A 20751-nucleotide genomic window follows, 5' to 3' on the forward strand; every position below is an offset into this window, starting at 1 on the left:
AAAATTCGAACAAAAAATAACCAATAAGTGAAGAAAGAGAGGAAAAAGAGACAAATATGGGAGATTATAAGGATCATATCATCATACACTAGGCATGTGATGGTCAACATCACAAATTTTGGTGAACCTATATGTTACCTTCTTGCAACAAAAGGTAGTTAGGGTACTGATTTTTTAAAATTTTTGCAACAAAAAATCACCTTTCCTTACATAAGCTTGGAAAAAAAGAGTATATTAGAGGATTTAACTTCACCTTCTTTGAGTTATTTTTTTTTTCTCAAGGAAAAAAAAAAAACTTACCACTCATAAAAAAAAAAAGGTTTGGATGACATTTAACTGAGTTAGTAAAGTCTTATGGTAGTGGTATTTCTAGACTTAAGTTTGAATCTTCGTCTATATCATTACACTTAATCGTTCATTTACACTAAAAAAAATTCAAACAAGATTCCTGCTAAATAAATAACATGCCAGATCAATGTATCTACTCCCAACAAATTTGTTCGTTTATTTTTTTTTTGTCATGGGAGATGGAAAAAGTGGGAAATCGAGTAGAGTGCCAATTAGGGTTTGTTCTCCCAGACTTATTTTAAGTTCAATTTAATTCAGTTCAGCTCCGGACAATACTTTTACTCTCACATATCCTATTCATTTCAGTTCGATTTAAGTAAACTGTTTTTAACCACTAGGCCTACGACTAACGGTCGCATATCATTATCGTCTACAATATCGTTTAGCATGAATTAATCAACGGTGTGAATTCATTTCACGTTACGACATTGGTGGGATAACAAAATTCTTAGCTGGCACTGGCCCAAACTACATTTTTTAAAATGGAAAGCTATATTCAAGGTAATCAAGTTAATATTAAGAAAAGAAGTAATCAATGATAAACCATAATCATTTTTTTTTTGTTTTTCTTGAAAATGGTACAAACAAATCAAATTAAACAAATGTATTGGCCATGACTCAAGTTTGTGTTTTCTATGTGTTTGGACTATTTTCAACAAAATATTAAAAAAACCAGTTTTGGTGTGTCTAGGAGGTTGTGTATCGTCTTTCTAAATTTTTGGTTACTGATTTTCGGCAGATAAATAATGTTTGAAGATTCATAAATAAAATTATTTTTCGTCCAAAAGTGTAAAATTAGTTTTATTAATAATTTTTTATATTGGCTTTTGGTTTTTACTTTCATTTTACACTGAACCGACAACAATAACAATTGATTTTACTAAACACGTTTATAAGCCACCAATAGTTAAACAACCCACACAAACATATAGTCAAGCTAGTTAAGTAAAGCCGCCTACGACTAACGACCAACTAGCAATTGCAAAATACCCCTAAATTTAGATTAGTTCAAGTAAGTCAAGTTCAAAACTAAAAATTCAATTCAAGTATAATAAAAGAATTCAGGAAATTTAGTTAACTCATGCTCAAATCTACTAATTCAAATAAGTTAAATATTTATCATAAAATTTTTAACTACCAAAACCCCTAAACAACTATGTTTCTTTACCAATTTTTTCGCTCATTACTCATTTGAAATTATCCAAATGATTAAAATGTATTAAAAATAAGAATTTCAAATAAGCATAAATTAATCTTATATGTACCATGCACATAATACACTCCAGTGTATTATAAATGATTAATGAACTCCTATTTCTTATCACAATTGTGCTTTCTAAATGACTTTATGTATTACCAAATAAGACTTGACCTAGTGGTAAAGAACTAAAGATTTGGCTCATAACTTTAAGGTTATGAGATCAAATCCCACTAAGAGCTCTTTGAGGTGAGGTTTCCTTTACCATCCCCTCCCTCCAAGGAGTCTCACACTCTGACCTACAAAACTGGCCAAGGTATACAACCTGACTGTTTATACACCTGTACGAGATGCAGTTCAGTAGGATCCTTCATCTTAAAAAAAAAAAAAAAGACTTTAATCACAAACAAGCAAATTCTATCCTTTTTCCACATTGGGTTGGCATTATCCAATTGAGAATTTTATACGATACTAACTTTTTTCCGCGGGTGTGGTCGAAACAAGAGTTTCATGCCGAAGATTGAAGAAAGCATAGGCACGAGAAAAATGGCTATCCAATTAATTTGTTGCGTTGACTTGACTTTAATATTGAAGATGATGAGACCTGTCTACACCTTCTTTGGATTTTGCTTATTAATCTATCTTATCCTAAACACGTAGGCAATAATGAATAAATAGGTCATATTTTTTATTTTGATTCAATCCAATTAATTAAATCCTCTCAATATCCATTTCAAAGTAAATCTTCTGTTACCTTTTTTGCATAATATTTTTCTCACTAGTTATAAATTTCTGTAAGTTATCAAGAATGTCTTGGCCTAATAGTTAAGATTGAGGATTTGATGTGCTGTGAACAATACGTCATAGGTTCGAATCCCCCCTCCCCTCCCCTTCTTTGTACTTTATAGAGGATCACATGAGAATACTCCTTACATGAGAAATGAGAATGAATCTCAACCACTCGATTGGATTAGAGTTACAACACTTATTCATTAGAGTTATACCCTTGAAAAAAATCCAAGCCCAAAAAAAAAAAAAAAAATTTCGAATTTTTTTTTTGAATTTTTGTTTTTTGGAGTTACATCACTTTTTCATTAGAGTTACAACTTACATCACTTGTTCATTAGAGTTATAGCGTGTAAAATCCATTCTCACTTCTCATGTAAGTATGCATTCTCATATGAACTATATATATATATATATATAAAGATGTCTAAGATTAATTTTTTACTCGATTGATCTTTAAATAGCTTTAGACTATATATAGACTATTCACTAGAAATAAACAACTAAAAAATAATTAACTTTGTTGAGTCGTTCTCCACTGATTATTAATGTCTATATCTGGCGGGTGAATTATCCTCCGAGTAGACAAAATTTTTTCTCTTCAATATGGATTTATAATTGATAATATTTATAATTCTCTAGATTTTTTTTTACAAGAGCTAAAATAATTTTCTAGATTGGAGAAGAAAAGAAGCCCATAAATAAATGAAATGTATTTGATGAGTGAATTAATTCAACGAGGCCAATCACTAACTGATTACTGACCATACTTTCTAGTCGCCCTAATTGACCCAAAATTATAGAAATTTATACCTTGAAAAAGACAACTGATTTATTCAGATTTTTCGGACCCAGTAGTTGTTGACTTGAGAAATTTGAGGTAAGCCTATACTATTCATTAGCAAGTTGATATATTCATTTAAGAAAAGGAAAAAATATACTCCATAAAACTTCCAACCTGGAACTATTTTTAATCGGACCGGAAGTTCGTACAGGTTAACTCGGTTCGGATTAGCAGACAAGGTTCTTTAAGAGTAGGGGGAATAGGAAGGAGAAATCTCCAACCCAAAATGCCTCAAGTTGTGAGATACAAAATTACATATTAAATTACTGGACTAAGTACCACTTTTTTTTTTTTTGAAAGAGAAATTTCATTAATTGAAAGCCAAACGGCATCTACAATAGATATTAAAGAAAAACAAGATACAATTAAACAAGGTTAAATCAAATTCGTCTTCGAAGAAACTATAATGAACCAGATCGAGCAATACAGCGCAGCCCCCTTGTATTTGTTGAATCAAACAGCTATTGATGAGGAAGTCTATCATTCTGACATAGTTTGGGAAGAGCCTTCTTGATCGAGCCATGTTAACCGCATCCGAGATTCCAATACCTTCATGTTGAGTTTGAACTTCAACCAACAAGAACAATTTCTCATACCTAAAAACAAAACAACCACACTCACAACTCCCATAGAGGAGAAGGAGATCTCCACAACAAAGACTAAAAACCCATAACAGGGTTTAAGAAATCTCATAAAGAGATACTGATTTATTCAACAAAACAAGAAAATAAACTAAAAACTGAAAATAAAAGGAAAAAGGGGCTTACCATGGATGAAATCATCCATGGCAGCCCCTAACTGATGAAGAAGAAGTAGGGGAGGCGAGGGTTTTAGAGAGAAAAAAGAAAGAGGGAGGCTAGGGTTTTAGAGAGAAAAAAGAATGAAAAATATAAGCTTTTTTGTCTTGCGACTAAGTACCACTTGATTCCAACCTGGAACTATGGGAAGTAAACAAAAGCTCTCAATCATGAGCCAAATATACGTTAAGGTTAAGCCCCCCAAAAAGATAATTATAATAAATAAAACACCAAAAAAAATTCTCTAGCTAATAATTACATTACACCTAACAAGAAGTAATTAACTAATTATATTTAGTAAAAATTTAGAATGTACCTCGTTCATGATAGCAAATTATACACCTTATATATTACGATATATAGTAATTTATTTGATATAATCCATTTTTAATTGATATACTCTGTTTCTATATAGTATGATTAGTTTTTGTACGATCAATTTTTTATGTTATAACCGTTTTTATGTGATATCGTCACTTTATGACTTATAATAGTAAAATATCATAAACTCAATCCATCCAAAATATTCAGCGTGTCTACTTATCTATTGACTATTATATCATATATCCTCGGATACATCTAATCAAAACAGATTCCACTACTCATTTACTAGTTTTAGAAATTTTTTATCTCATCTAAAACCAACCAAATGATAAGAACAAATTAGTTGTAAATACACCTAACTCCAGATCTAATCAAGTTTTCAAACACCCAAAAACTTGTAATTAACCAATACGTCACCACTATTATAAGACCCAAGTGGTTAATAATATCTTAGCCAAATCATGTCAGTTATGAGTAAAGTACAACTGTACAAGTCTTCTATCCATTATTTTTTTCTATTTAATCCTATGTTCATGACTTCATGAACTTTGTATAAATACACCATAACATATCATATCAATATCAATATCATATGTCATTGAATTTTCATGTATTATATTATATATGTAGGTGAGAGTGAAACACCCCAAAATTCAACTTTCTTCAACTATTGTTTTTGTATACTATATAGTTTTCATAATATTATTGATTCAAGTACCTGAAAAGGTTGATTTTTGTTTTGATAGCAGATAAACACAGTTAAGGCAAGATTGTATCTTTTTCCATAAAAGATAACAATAAGTTGTGAAGAGAGATTAGTATAAGAAACAAAAGTATATACATAATAGTATATAGAAGTATATACTAGAGATTTGGTGTATCAGAGGAGATGGCTGGAGGAGGATTTGTAAATGCAGCGTCAGGAAGGGCAGCGTTGTATGAATATAAGATCACACCTTATTTTATATTTGCTTGTGTTGTTGCAGCTAGTGGAGGAGCATTGTTTGGCTATGATCTTGGTGTTTCTGGTTAGTTTTTTTTCTCTTCTCTTTTTTTACCCATTTCATCATTTTCATGTATCTTAAAATTGTTTTTTTTGGGTGTTTTACAATTTTTTATTTGTGTGTAAGTGTAAAAGTGCAAAGATTGAAATGGGGGAATGAAAAGGAAAAATGAAGGGTTCAATTTGAGATATTTTAGTGGTGGTGGTTGAATCTCATGAGTCAATTTGAGTGAATGATATAATATGATATAATATGTATATTTTTAAGTGATTATATTGTAGTATTGGCAGTGGAAATTTAGAGGTTATAATGAATAAAAAATTAGTCAAACTTACTGGGAACATGATGATTTTAAAAATTGATAACTAAAAAGTGAAAATCAGTTTTTCTGATTTTCTGTTTTTGGTTTTTAGTTTTCAAAGAAAACTGAAAACTGAAAACAAAAAAGTTAACGAACAGGCCCTTAGAGACTGAGTATCATTTCGAATTGTTAGGTTTTTATGGTCATATTTAATATGATCATGTGAAATTCATAAATCTGACTATTTGAGTGGTTAGGAGTAGTTTCTAGTTTCTACTCCTTTGTTTTTTAGTTACACCATTTACATTTTCATATATGTTAAGATGCTGCTTTTGAGTTTTAATATCTCTATCTACGTATAAGTAAAAAAAAGTTATAAAAAACTGATATTTGGAATACTAGTGTAGAGACGAATTTAAGAAGATCTCAATTGTCTAGTTTTTTTCTTATACAATGATGAGCGAAAGCTTGTCAAACCTGGTTGATGGATAGTGTCAAATGTCAAATAGTGTAACAAAAAAAACAGAGGAAACATATTAAAGAAGTCAGTATCATGTTGATGGTTGAGTCCAACACTCAAATTCCCCTTTGATAATTTTTTTGTTTTGTTTTGAGTTTTCACAAGTTGGTCTATATAGGGAGAAATTTTTGCATAGTACTGAAGCATTGTTTTAAGTTAACTGGCAACTAACTCAGTAACTCTGAATCTCTGATAATAATGTTCAAATCAATAAAATCATGCAATAATATATGTGTTCAAATCATCAGTAGGTTGCACAATGCTAGACTAATAAAAATGTTACTGAAACATTGTTATAGGTGGAGTGACTTCCATGGATGATTTTTTGGAGGAATTCTTCCCCAAGGTTTACAGAAGGAAGCATGCTCACTTGCTAGAGACAGATTACTGCAAATACGACGATCAAATCCTAACTCTATTCACATCCTCCTTGTACTACGCGGCTCTGGTGTCTACATTCGGAGCTTCTGTTCTGACTCGAACCAAGGGCAGGAGAGCCAGTATACTAGTTGGTGGTGCTAGTTTCTTTGCTGGAGGTATCATCAATGCCTTTGCCCAAAATGTTGCTATGCTCATTGTTGGAAGAATTTTCCTAGGTTTCGGCATTGGATTTGGCAATCAAGTAAGTCCCAACTTCCACTTATTTTTCTCTTCATTCCTTCCTTTCATGTGACAACAATGTGGGTCTTGAGAAGTGATTTCTCTACCAGTTCTGCAGGATTTCAGAAGTTCTGCAATAATTAACATTCCGTGTTCTATTTTCTGTTTAATCTTACAGGCAGTTCCACTGTATCTTTCTGAAATGGCGCCTGCAAAAATTCGAGGAGCTGTTAATCAACTCTTTCAGCTAACAACATGTCTTGGAATATTAGTAGCTAACTTCATAAATTATGGGACTGCCAACATACATCCTCATGGATGGAGAATTTCGGTGGGTTTGGCATGCCTTCCTGCAACTTTGATGTTTGTCGGAGGACTTTTCCTTCCGGAAACCCCAAACAGTCTGGTGGAACAAGGCAGGTTAGAAGAGGGAAGGAGGGTGTTAGAAAAAGTCAGAGGTACCAAGAATGTTGAGAGTTTGCTGACCTCATTGATGCTAGTGAAGCAGCAAGGGCTATCAAACATCCCTTCCGAAACCTTCTCCAGAGGAAGAACCGTCCTCAGTTGATTATAGGTGCTATAGCACTTCCAGCATTCCAACAACTTACTGGCATGAACTCCATTCTCTTCTATGCTCCTGTTTTCTTCCAGAGTTTGGGATTCAACACAAACGCTTCTCTATATTCATCAACGATCACCAATGGAGCACTTGTGATTGCTGCGTTGATTTCAATGGCTTTGGTAGATAAGTTCGGAAGAAGAGCCTTCTACGTACAAGCTGGTATAGAGATGTTTATTGAAATGGTAAGCCAGTTTTTGACACCTAAAACTGAAAAACATGACATTTTTAGCCGCCTTGTGCAAACAAAGCTTTAGGATGCATTATCTTCACTTGAAATCATTATCAGGGCTTATGAGATTCAATTTAGGTGTAAACATAAGGTTTAATCTATGCAATGAGTTCAGATTAGTTTAGTTCAACAAAGTTTAGGCGAGGATAATGCAGCTTGACTACTCTAAAGAGAACACTAGATGAAGATAAAACTATCACAATGAACTGCTGAAAAGTAAAAGTACACTGAACTTATAGTTTACTTGGTTTTTTTCAGGTGTTGGTTGGCATAATTCTTGGCATCTACTTTGGGGATGGGAAGACATTACCAAAGGGAATTGGCTACTTCCTTGTTATCATGATCTGCTTGTTCGTGTTGGCATACGGAAGGTCATGGGGTCCATTAGGTTGGCTAGTACCTAGTGAGCTCTTCCCATTGGAGACAAGGTCAGCTGGCCAGAGTATTGTTGTGGGTGTCAACATGATCTTTACTGCCTTGATCGCGCAATGTTTCCTTGTGGCTCTCTGTCACCTAAAGTACGGAATCTTCCTGTTATTTGCCGGGCTGATCTTGATAATGACGAGCTTTGTGTTCTTCTTCCTACCCGAGACAAAACAGGTTCCGATAGAGGAAGTCATCTTCCTATGGAGAAATCACTGGTTCTGGAAAAGCTATGTATCTGACGAAGATGTGAAGGCTCATACTGGTGGCAAGTTACCATCTAGCATCTAACCGGAGATTGGAGAACACGTCTTTCAAAATTAATGTTCATAAGTTGTGTACTTAATCATTCAGAATCATGAATCAATGTCCAACTTTAAGCAGTTGGTCAAAAAGAGCAGATAGCATGTTTCCAGATACTGAGATTGTCCTACAGAATCGACTGTCAGATTGTTGTAGAAAGAAGCATTCTTAGACCATGACTGCATAATTTTGAAGCCAATTATAGAGTGCACCCTGTGATTATATGATAAATGCAGTATCATATTTTTAGATTTAAACCATTGAACGTACAAACAACAATCTCATGAAAAAGTTAGTTAGTCATGGAAACATGTAAAGAAGCTTATGATCAAGAACATGATAGATGGTAAACTGTCAGGATAAACCCGAGATTTGTCTAAATTAGATCTGATGTATGTGATTCATGTACATATTGGTGGTATTTAAGATTTGGAGAAATTTCTTAAGAAGTTTAACTACTTTTCAGATTCAGCGGTGTTTTAGGGAGTTACTTTCACGAAAAGTACCAAAAGTACCACTAAGACATTAAATAGTGCACATATCGGATATAAATTTGTAGCTTTTTGCATGAACCCCTTAGAAATTCCTAAGAAGGCAAAAATGGATTAAAGTATTCACTCAAATGTGTATTTTAGTAATGTTGTTAGTAAGAAGTTGTTCTTTAATTAGGTCTTGTTCAACAATAGTAACGCTCATTTAAACTTTCCCAAAACATTACCTTCAATCACTAAAAGCTACTTGAATAATGGTTGCAAACACAACCTTAGATTTTAAACAAGTAACAGTGCATGTCATAGCCAATCATAACTATCCGTTCATCCATGAGGGATTGATTCGTTTATCATTACATCACCTATTTGCAATAAAAACACAAGCTATCACTTAGTGAACTTGTCCCAATGTATCACATTGATTTGTGATGGCAACATATTACCAAGCCACAAGTAACAATGCATGTCACAACCAATCATAATTATTCGTTCATCCATGAGGGATTTATTCGTTTATCATTACATCATCTATTTGCAATAAAAACACTAAGTCTCACTTAGCGAACTTGTCCCAATAGATCACAGTCATTTGTGATGGCAACATATTACCAAGCCACTTCCATTTCATATAAATGTGTAGACACAAGTACATATATTCTAATCCATTCAACAAAACAACAAAATGCGAGTTCCAACGATTCATGCATAAATATACAAAGAAAACAAATCAAAGAAAAAGACAAAACTCAACATTTATCTCAAATTCAAGTACCAACAATTCCGAAGATTCAAAATTTGCCAAAATCATAATTAACACTTAAGGTTGTTTTTAAAAGAGATGCCCCCTTAATATCACAAACAACCTACTTACATAAATTAGTAGTTCTTGTCTTTAAAACCTAATCCCAATCTCCTGAAGTTGAAACTAATTTGGGGAAGAATATGACAAAGAAGCAACGACGTCGTATTGGATGTTAAACTAAGAAATGACGTCGTTTTATTCTTCTTCTACTCCTTGATAGTACCGACATTTTTCAGTCTTCAAATGCATTTGTCACTGCTTTTGTCTACTGCTGAGTGCTGATATTCAACAGGTACACTCTCTCTCTCCGTTCTTTATCAAATACTCCTTCTTTCCTGCATTTTAAAATAAATTAGTAAGTAGTTAAGTACTATTTATAGTAAATTAGCAATTTATTGGTAGTTTAAATCATGCATTCAATTTAGCTAAGCATATATTATATTATCACTAAGCTTGAAAATTGAGTGATTCTCAATGTTTTCTGGGTCTTTTATTTTTGGTAATACAAAATTAACAATCATATGCAGAAACTAAAGCATGCTTTAACAACTTTCTTGCTTATTTTTTTGTTTTTTCTTTTGGTTTTGTTTATTTACTTTTTCTTATCCGTATGATCCACGAAGGCAGTATAGAGTACAAAGAAGGAAGGGGATTCGAACCTGTGACCACAGCACCTCAATCCCAACCACTACGCCAAGACATTGATAGCTAGTGTATTTGTGGAAACTAATTGCTGCCTAAATTACCCATTAGAGATAGACATTAAGACGTTTGGTTGGACGGAAACCATTTTTAATGGAAGATCATCTTCCGTGAATACATTCTCTAAGGTAAAAGTTAGAGGATAGAGCCTAGAGGGGTAAATTAGTGTCCGTTTGGTTTGGTGGAAAACATTTTCCATGGAATTTATATTCCAGTGGAAACTGCAGAAGTGCGGATAAATATTAAATTTCCTTTGTTCAGTTTGATGAAAAACTATTAAGTTTTTGTCGTTTGTAGTTATTTCGACGGGATGTATCTTAGCAATGGAATAATTAAGTCATAATGCATTGGTTGATTGTATCATTAACCATTTCTTGTTTTTTGTGTGAGGAACTTATGTAAAATGGATTTTTTATGTTGTGATTTGATATAAAGGAACCGGAAAGTGGAGAGGTCAGAAATGAGAGAGAGGAGAAAAATGGTTTTCCTTCAAAATTTGGAGGAAAATTCGTACACATGGATCAAAAACTCTTTTCTACCTTTTGTCGAACCAATCACTAAATGTCAAATCTATGTTTCCGCATTTCACAAAAAAGAAAAAAACCTTTTGTCCAACCAATCAATGGAAAATGGGGAGAATCATTTTCCTCCAAAACAAATAAAGCCATAGTTGAAGAAGATTTGACATTTAGGAAAACTATCATATAAAATTGAAATTGCGTTCCATCACTTAAAAATATCATTAGGAAACTGTTTTCCACCTTTTACAAACCAAACAAAGAAAGTTGGAGAACTCGAAAAAATCTTTTCCGAATACCTTCTTAGTAAATCCAACTTAACAACATGATATACTTTTGTTATTTAATTGTCTATTTCTGATGGATAGATGTATTTTCTGTCAGTTTAGCATGTAATCTTGCTCTTTGCTCATTAGCTTCTTCACATGTTTTTATGACGATTTTTTGGATGAGATTGTATGATCAAATGTTTCTTATACTAGAATTTGATATTGTTGGATACTCACAAGGTGCCCTCTAATTCTTTCTTAGGGATAGAGTATCATATGGCTGTCTTGAAATTAGGCAATCATGGACGAAGAACGCTTCTTTCTATCATGGTTTTTTTAGCAGTTATGATAGTTTTCTCTCAGTTTTGGGCATTGCCTTATGGTACATACATATCTACTTTGTTACCTGGTGAAGCCTCTTCACCTCTCATAATGATACAAGAAAGTTCACCTTCCTTGCATTTGAATAAGAATGGTACTTTTGACATGGTGGAGGGAGTTGGTGAGAACCGACTTACAGTCCAGATAAGTGAACATGTTGTTGCTTCTAGTAAGGAATTGGCATCAGTGAGAAAAGCTACGAATGTGGACAGTGGAATGAGCCAATCAAAATTGTTGCATAACAATGCTAGTCGTGATGACGTTGATCAAGGTGCCATCAATATGGGTGTTTCAGCAAATTATTCGACTGCATTTGGTCAAACTATCATTGATATCACAAAACCTTTGGGTACGGGATCATTTATTTCAGCCTCATCAAGTAGCTCGGAGGTGCACAAAGTCAAGCAAGTTATGGAGTTCGAGGCTGGGAGTAAGAATGACTCGTCTAAGATTGCAAGATATGTGAGAAAGATGAGGGGGGCAACTATAACTTTATCTGAGATGAATACCATGTTGCTTAGTCGTTCTTCCTTTTTGACCTCAGTGGTATGAAAGTCTTTCACTTTTTTGTACTTATTTCAATTGTTTTTATTTCAACTAATTTTATTAGCACATTTCCTCATTAGTTTCATATATATTTCGACTTATAGAAGCGACGAAGATCTTCTTCAATACGTGATCGCCAACTTCGTACTGCAAGCCTGCAGATCAAGAATGCCCCTGTAATAAGGAACTTGCTCGACTTGCATGCTCCTCTTTTCCGGAATGCCTCTGTTTTCAAAAGGTAAACCTTTTAATGACCATCTTTGTTATGGAATTTGTGTGTGTTTGAGCAGCCACAGAGGTAGAGCAATGTAAGTATTGTCTACTAAAGTACTACTAACTCTGAGATGCTTGATTGTTTGCAAAACAATTGTTCGTCTGTTTTTCCTTATTTTGTACCTATTCAAAGATTATAGGCTACTGTACAATTATGTTCTTAGCTTAAGGATTCCATATGTTTAAAAAGCCAGGCTTATATTGTGAAGGTATTGTATCTGCAGGAGCTATGACTTGATGGATCATCTTCTCAAAGTTTATGTATACAAAGAAGGGGAGAAGCCAATATTTCACCACCCAAGACTACGCGGGTTATATGCAGCAGAAGGATGGTTTATGAACCTGTTAGAGAGAAGTAAACGATTCACTGTAAGGGACCCTAGAAAGGCCCATCTTTTTTACTTACCATTCAGCTCTGAAACACTGCGCACAACCCTGTATGATGAGAAGTCACATAGTATCAAGGACTTGGAGCATTATCTCACAGATTATTTGGATTTGATAAAAACGCGATACCGCTTTTGGAACAGGACTGGGGGAGCAGATCATTTTTTCGTTGCCTGTCATGATTGGGTATGTCTTCCAACTTCCAAGTCCCGTTAATAATCTGAATTTTGTTGTTTTTTGTATCTGTTGGAACTTGGAAGTCACTTAAGTGTTCTAAGTATTTTTTTTGATGATTTCTTAATCTCTAGCTTAATAAGACAAAATCTTTGCATGATCTGGTCAGTGGTCATACTTTATATCTGCATCAGCAACATTAGCATATGCAACACTTTTGCCTTTATTACTATGCTTTCAACTGAAAGCATTCATATATGATGCTTGAATATTGGGATAAGATATTCGTTATTGCACTAAATATCACTTATCAACACTAATCTGAACTTTTCCAAACTTATTGGACCTTATTTTTGCCGTTATCAATCCTTGCTTGAACTTAATGGACCTTATTTTAGCCATTATATGAACTTATTCGCCCTTATCAATCCTCAAACTTATTGGACCTTATAAACCCTTTATCAACTTATTTTCCTTGAAATGAAAATAAGGCAAGGGTGTGAATTAGGGGTAATGATTGCTTAATTTCAAATTTCAAGAAGGCGAAAGGTGACAATCAAGAGTACAGAAAGTCGTTAGTTTAAGTACCATAAGTACAATATCCCACCTATGAAAAGGTAAGTGAAACTTGGTGAATAAATTTGTATCAGAATCTTGAAGTGGATTTTCATCAGCTGCACAGCATGCTACTTTGACTTCTAATTCTATATCCATTTGGCTGCTTTTCCCCTCTGACAAAACAATGAAATTTTCAGGGCCCGCGTATAACAAGGGATCATATGAGCAGTTGCATCAGAGGACTCTGTAATGCCAATGTTGCAAGAGGATTTAGTGTAGGCAAAGATGTCAGTGTACCGGTAACTTATATTCGTAGCGGGAATGACCCCACAAGAGACATAGGAGGAAAACCACCTTCTGAGAGAAATATATTAGCCTTCTTTGCTGGCCAGTTGCATGGTTATCTCCGTCCTTTATTATTGCAATACTGGGAGAATAAGGTACCTGATATGAAGATCTTAGGTCCAATGCAGCGGGATGTTCAAAGCAAAGCAGTCTACAGGGACTACATGAAAAGCAGCAAGTACTGCATTTGTGCCCGAGGTTATGGGGTCCACACCCCTAGGGTTGTCGAATCCATATTCTACGAGTGTATTCCCGTGATTATATCTGACAATTATGTGCCTCCTTTCTTCGAGGTGCTAGATTGGGAGACATTTGCTGTGTTCGTTCTAGAGAAAGACATTCCAAATCTGAGGAACATTCTTCTCTCCATCTCTGAAGCGAGGTACCTTGATATGCAACAGAAGATAAGAATGGTGCAACGGCATTTCATATGGCATAAAACGCCGGAGAAGTATGATTTGTTTCACATGATCCTTCACTCAATTTGGTATAACCGAGTTTCTCAGATAAAGTCTGCTTAGGAAGTCTTGGTGCAAAATGCTGCAAAATGCGATGTCTTTGGTTAACCTCAATTGCCTGCAAATCAGTAACTGTAAGTTTGTGAATTTTGTTTTAGAAAAAGTCACAATTGAATTCTCAACTATGAAAAAGTGTTCTAATAATAATCCCAACCTATGGGTCATGTTAATATCATCGCAACTATGGGGATGCTTTCCGGTAATGATCCAAGTAACCTAGAACATAACCTGTTTAATTATTAGTTTTTTGTGTTGTTCAATTAATTTCCCCGTCTCTCTGATTTACTCCCTTTTCTTAGCAACTAGAGCTTGACACATCGTCGTTTGACCTTTTAAATTGGTCTTTTAGCTACCGGATCATTAAGTGAACTCATCCCCCATAGTGGGACTTAGTATGCGGAGACATCCGTAGACAGGACCATAGTGGAGAATGTTCTTGTGAATATTTCCTTTGTTCTAGTTATTTTCCGAGTTATAATTTTTGTTGTGTGTTCCAAAGGCTAATTATTCCTCCTTGCACTGATCCAATGACTGGTATCCTTTTACACCTGTTTGTTGGACAACTTTTGCCATAAACAGCCTCTCCATTATTTTAGAGAATCTCTGACCTTTTGTTGTCAATAATTTAAGATAAGTTGTTTTTCTGAATCCAGTTTAGTGAAAATTTTAGACATGAAATGATTGCAGAAATAACTATTTAGTAACATTTTCCACTGCTTTTCATCATGAAAGAAAAAGTGGAGATAATTCTAGTGGGTGTGTATGGATTTGCAGAGATAACAAGGGATGGGACAGAAGATGAAAGATGTAAGAGTGGAGTATGGCTTGGAACCTGGAGAAAGTAAGTTGAAGAAAGAATTAAAATTTGCAATTAGTGAGGAGAGGAAAGAGGAGTAAAAGATTAAATTATTAATTACTGTCATTGTTTTCAAAGCTCAAGATAATAGGACAATTAAAGCTCCTTAAGATTCCCTTTTTAACTATAAATTAACCACATAATATAATAGTGCTTCACAGTCAGTCTTAAACTTGGTCACTTCACTCACTTGTGTTGACTGGACAGGTACTCTCTCTATCTTATGCACTTCTATGGTGTTTGATACTGAAATTATCTCATACAGAAACTTTTTTTTTTTTGAGTTGAAGTTTTTGAAGCTTTTTTGACTTCAGATGCAGTTTTCTCTCTCCTAAAGCTTGGTTTCGCCCTCCCTCTTCTGTTTTTTCTCTCAGTATCTAATTATTGTGAGCTTTATTTAAAAACCTAAGTCCTAATATAAAAATCTTGGGGTTACAAATATTTATTATGTGCTTTTCGGTATATGCTGCTTCAATATATATATTTCACTAATCAAGATGAGTATAGATATGTTTGGTTAATTTTGTCAGTTTTAGCATAAATTCTCTTTGTTCATCCATTTTGATAGCTAAATCCAAGTTCCACTTCTTGTTTCAGGAGATTGCTCGGACGTAAAATGGGAATATTGGGATTTCCTATTGGATAGTTTCATAGGATATAAAATGACTGCCCGATTTATGAAACTATGCAATCCTGGGAGATTATTAGTGCCTCTTTTTGTGCTGAGCTTTGTAGCAGCCGTAACAATTTTGTCTCTTTTTTGGGGATTTTCTTCGGGGCGATACTATCTATCAGAAATGCAACCCAAAAGTCCAAGTTTGGGAAATCCGATGACAAATAGTTCCTTTTACTTAGTTGTTGATAACAATGCGAGTAAATTCGGACAGGAGGGTGCAGTTCATCAAGAAAGAAATGGAAAGGATGTCATTCTTAGTAAGGGTTTTGCATTCAAAAGAAATTCTAGTAGTGTAGAGGGCAGAACAAAGCTATTTTATATCTTGCACAACAGTACTACTCAGGACAGTGACCAGAAGCATCTTGCTAGCTCAAATGTGAAGTACAACAGCAGTGCAAATGTTTCTAAAAATATTTCGATTGTAGCTAGTCGGCCTAGACCGATTCCCATGAGTAGAGTACGGACTTCGAGTATCAAATCGAGTACTTCTGCATCCATAAGAAACTCTCGGAAGAAAAAATCTAAGCAGGTTGTGTTAAAGGGTAATTTGAAGAATGACAATTTCAACATCGAAAAATATTTAAGAAGGATGAGGAGGGTTAAGTTGGTTACATTGTCTGAGATGACATCCATGTTGCTTAGTGGTCCCAAGTATTCCGAGTTAGTGGTATAATAGCCTTTCTTTTTCTTTTCTTTTGGCAAGCAAGTATCTGTATAAACTTTCAGCACATTACAACCTGAAACAGAATTGTAGACTCATAGTGAGGGCAAACCTTATAGGAAGGACTCCTCTCTCCTAGGGCCTGTGGAAACGAGAAGGCTAAAACCATAGCCTATCTATACTATTTCATCACTTATAGTTTGCTAAACCAATTTCTATTAGCACTGGTAACTTTCTTCCCTATAATGTTCTTTATTCTACTTTTTATATCAAAAATTATTGCTGTGATTGTACGACTGCTCAACAAAAATTTATGCTCCCACAGTGCTGTATTCCGAGCCTTCCAAAGATGGTATACAAGGGTGGCCACTGTAGCATACCACTCTTTTAAAATGCTCCTTTCCCTCCTCTCCTGACCCAGTCCAAGAGAGGGAATAAATTCCTTCCTTTTCAGATAAAACCAGTCCATAATAGCCTTCTTTTTACTATGTGCTGTAAATTGCATTTTGAACCTTAATGTGATGCTTTTGTTTTGACTGATTACAGAGGCAGGAATGGTCAACAGTACGTGATAATGAGCTTCGCTATGCTAGCTCACAGATTAAGAATGCCCCTGTTTTAAGAAATGTTGCAGACTTGCATGCTCCTCTTTTTCGGAATGTCTCTGTGTTCAAAAGGTAAGCTATCTTCACTGATGATTATGTGTTTTTGTCTTTTAGCAAAGTGAGGAGATACAAAGTTGAAATGATTGCATAAAGATGAATTTTGGAGTAGGTGACGGAAATTATTGGGACACATTGGTACATCTTAGGACATTTGAGCGTATCTCTGACATGTATTATGAGGATATTAGAAGAAGTTATGTGGGATGGAGGAAGTTAAGAGGATATGAAGAAATTTGGTTCATGCAGCCGACCCCATCTTTTGGAATTAAGGTTTTGGCATTATTGTTTGCTTCTTGTTGTGATATTTTTTTTTGAAAAAAATTTGAAATTAGTTGGCCATATACGAGTAATATGACCTATGTATATGTGGGGGTACATAAGGGATCCCAACCCACCTGGAAACCTAGACCGATAATTGGGACTTTTTACCCATAAGAAAACTACCAGAATGATGATAATCTAGCATTAAGCTCTACTAGATTCTCATTAGTTCTTCAATATGCTTACGTAAAATTGTTATTTGTCTATTCCTTCCACAGAAAAAAGAAGGAATTATGATCTTTTTTGATTGTAATTTTGATCTGATTATTTCAAGCTAATTTGTGTAAGTTTCACCATGCTTAAGGGCCTATTCTTCCTAGCTTATTTCATTTCAGTTCAATTCAGTTCAGTTTAGTTGCAATAAGAACAGTTCAATTCAGTTCAGTTTAGTTCAATTTCAATTAGTTCAATTGAAAACAGTTCAATTCAGCTCCGATTATCATTTCTATTAGTTCAGTTCAGTTGCAATCTGTTCAGTTCAGTTGCAATCAGTTCAATTCAATTCAGTTCAGTTGTTTTATGTCGAAGAGAACAGACCCTAAATACAAATTAATTGACTATATTAAATGTACCATGTCCTGTAGCGTTATTTTACTGAAAGGGTTATCTTTGTAGGAGCTATGACTTGATGGAACATTTACTCAAAATTTATATATACAAAGAAGGGGAGAAGCCCATATTTCACCAACCAGGGCTAACAGGAATTTATGCAGGTGAAGGGTGGTTTATGAAACTCATAGCGAGAAGTAAACGCTTTGTAGTGGAGGACCCCGAGAATGCTCATCTATATTACTTACCCTTTAGTTCCACAACACTGCGCTGGACCTTATATGATGATAAGACACATAATGTCAGAAACCTGGAGAATTTTCTTAGAGATTATGTGGATTTGATCAAGAATAAATACAGCTATTGGAATGCTACTAAGGGTGCAGATCATTTTTTTGTTGCTTGCCATGATTGGGTATGTCATAGAAGTTCTATCCCTACTCTTTGTCTTAGTTACTTTCACTTAATTTTTTACATCTTTGATATACTTTGTGTCACCCAATATCGATCCAGAATCTTATTCGAACCCGACCCATTGACCAAAATTGCTAGCTCTGCCTATTGCTGATGCCATTTCACGCCTATAATTAGAGGGTGACTAGCACCAAGAATAACATAATAACAGTAGGAAAATCTTCTTGTAGTTCGATGGTTTTCTTCCGTTCAGTTTTCTACTTCACTGATAAAAACATGACATGCTCAGGCTTTGCGTATAACGAGGAAGCATATGAGCAGCTGTATCGGAGCTTTGTGCAATGCCAATGTTGCAAGAGGATTTACCATAAGCAAGGATGTTAGTCTACCTGTAACATTTATTCACAATGAAGATGACCCTTCAATAGAATTTGGAGGAAAACCACCTTCAGAGAGAGAGATACTAGCCTTCTTTGCTGGGAAAATGCACGGTTATCTCCGACCATTATTGCTGAAGTATTGGGAGAATGAGGCATCAGACATGAAGATCTCTGGCCCGATGCCCAGTAATATTGAAGGAGAAGCGACCTACAACGAGTACATGAAGAGCAGCAAGTATTGCATTTGTGCCAGGGGGTACCAAGTCCACAGCCCTAGGGTGGTCGAGTCTATTTTGTACGAGTGTGTTCCGGTGATTATTGCTGACAATTATGTGCCCCCTTTTTTCGAGGTGCTAGATTGGGAGGCATTTGCTGTTTTTGTGCAGGAGAAAGACATCCCGAATCTGAGGAACATCCTACTTGCTATCTCAGAAGACAGGTACCTTGATATGCACTATAGATTGAAATTGGTGAAAAGGCATTTCATTTGGAATAAAACTCCAAAGAAGTATGACTTGTTTCACATGATCCTTCACTCACTTTGGTCTAGCCGGGTTTCTCGGATGAAGCCCTTGTAGGAAGAAAAATTTAGTTGTTTAAAGTTAGTTGATTAAATAAGAGGGGTTTGGTTGGCCTCATAGCAAGTACAGTTACAATAAATGGCACTCATAGATTAAGGTGGAAAAAATATAGTTGGCTTAATGTTGCTCTTGTTGGATGCCTTGGTGGTGTGATCATGAGCCATGGAACCAATATATTTGACTCTGGGACATCAACTCTACAAGCGACAAGAACCGGTGGTAAAAATCTAGACCACTTCATAAACTGTTAGTTTGTTGTTTTGAACTTACAAGAGATTGCACTTCTTTCGAATTTGTGAAGCGAATTGCGAAATCAAGCCATCTGCTGTTATACGCTATACAACAATTTCTCTATAGATGCGAGTGTTCCTGATAACTTGTTTGTCTGAGCATATAACTCAAAGAGCAATAGCTCGGATATTGTGAAATTGTCCTTTCGAAATCTTTACCTGTAATGTTCAATCCTGTTAATTGCTTTAAGAATATGGCAAAAATGGGCTCATTTTAACAGATTGTTCCTTATTGTTGTTATCTTCACTTCGTGTGTTTTTTTTTTTTTTTTTTTTTTTTTTTTTTGTTTTGACAACGAGGAAAGCGTACAGTAAACAAGAAAACAAGAAAAAGCACATACATCCAAACTTTAATGAGCGATAAAAGGGAAACTAGGGTTCCGAGCTACCTTCGCAAGATCATGCGCAGCTGCTACCTCTTCTCGGGTGACCTTAACAATACAACACCCATTCATCGATTCTGCTAACCTCCGAATCTCAGAGAAGGTATGCTCGAGGTAGCGCTGGGAACACACCCTGGAGGAAAGAGCAGAAACGAGGGAAGCTGAATCTGTAAACACAAGAACTTGTGAGAAACCATTACTTGTTGCCCACACAAGGCTCGAGCGACTCGCTTGAGCTTCCACTTGTAGGGCGGAGGAGGCCCTCATCGCCATAGTATCCTCGACTTGAAACTCGGATGACCAAATATCCTCCATTTCACCATTATAAACTTACCAAATCATGTATCAAGTGGACAGAGGATGCAAGCGTTATCCAGAATGATTGGGCGTAAAGCGTCTCTAGGTGGCTTTTTAAGTCCGCAGTCAAATCCCATGGCTCAACCCTGGACAGGCGGTGGAAACTATTAAGCTCGAGCATGGTAGGGGCAGAGGGAATTTTTAGGGGAGCGGTGAAATGCGTAAAGATCGGAAAGGACACCAATTAGATAGAGCTTCGTCTATATATTGGACAACACCCAAATGGTGGAAACATAACATGCATGTCATTTAAATTCATTCATATGTATAATAAGATTAAGAACAACAACCAATCCATCACCAAACACAATCTAAATAACCAAATCTCGTTCTAATTCCTTAAGTCCAGCTACAA

General features: G+C 35.1%; 3 protein-coding genes across 3 annotated transcripts; all 3 read left to right on the plus strand.

Annotated features, from left to right (window-relative positions):
* Positions 1-4670: 4670 nt before the first annotated feature.
* On the plus strand, positions 4671-8556 carry LOC104902265 (sugar transport protein 14). Its single transcript, XM_010689981.4, is given in 5 exon segments — positions 4671-5325; positions 6422-6744; positions 6901-7192; positions 7195-7526; positions 7832-8556. Coding segments are annotated over 5 exon segments (1542 nt in total). The 5' UTR covers positions 4671-5186; the 3' UTR covers positions 8288-8556.
* Positions 8557-9658: 1102 nt separating this feature from the next.
* LOC104902267 (probable glycosyltransferase At5g03795) lies at positions 9659-14266 on the plus strand. Its single transcript, XM_010689984.4, has 5 exons — positions 9659-9884; positions 11344-12008; positions 12113-12246; positions 12506-12854; positions 13598-14266. Exons 2-5 carry the CDS (start codon positions 11358-11360, stop codon positions 14264-14266), a joined length of 1803 nt encoding a protein of 600 aa, XP_010688286.1. The 5' UTR covers positions 9659-9884; positions 11344-11357.
* Positions 14267-15781: 1515 nt separating this feature from the next.
* Positions 15782-19903, plus strand: LOC104902266 (probable glycosyltransferase At5g03795). The gene is made up of 4 exons (XM_019251462.2): positions 15782-16462; positions 17003-17133; positions 18058-18406; positions 18695-19903. The coding sequence occupies exons 1-4, from the start codon at positions 15782-15784 to the stop codon at positions 19361-19363; spliced, it is 1830 nt and encodes a 609-aa protein (XP_019107007.2). The 3' UTR covers positions 19364-19903.
* The last annotated feature ends 848 nt before the right edge of the window (positions 19904-20751 follow it).

Source organism: Beta vulgaris, chromosome 8 (assembly GCF_026745355.1).
Source record: "Beta vulgaris subsp. vulgaris cultivar EL10 chromosome 8, EL10.2, whole genome shotgun sequence".
In the NCBI taxonomy this organism is placed as follows: Eukaryota; Viridiplantae; Streptophyta; class Magnoliopsida; order Caryophyllales; family Amaranthaceae; genus Beta; species Beta vulgaris.

Bases quoted from the DNA above. Each gene is read 5' to 3' on its own strand.
- LOC104902267 (XM_010689984.4), top strand. From the start codon at position 11,358: ATGGCTGTCTTGAAATTAGGCAATCATGGACGAAGAACGCTTCTTTCT. The intron at 12,009-12,112 runs GTATGAAAGTCT...TTCGACTTATAG, and splicing joins CTTCCTTTTTGACCTCAGTG to AAGCGACGAAGATCTTCTTC. The intron at 12,855-13,597 runs GTATGTCTTCCA...TGAAATTTTCAG, and splicing joins TCGTTGCCTGTCATGATTGG to GGCCCGCGTATAACAAGGGA.
- LOC104902266 (XM_019251462.2), top strand. From the start codon at position 15,782: ATGACTGCCCGATTTATGAAACTATGCAATCCTGGGAGATTATTAGTG. The intron at 17,134-18,057 runs GTAAGCTATCTT...TTATCTTTGTAG, and splicing joins AATGTCTCTGTGTTCAAAAG to GAGCTATGACTTGATGGAAC. The intron at 18,407-18,694 runs GTATGTCATAGA...TGACATGCTCAG, and splicing joins TTGTTGCTTGCCATGATTGG to GCTTTGCGTATAACGAGGAA.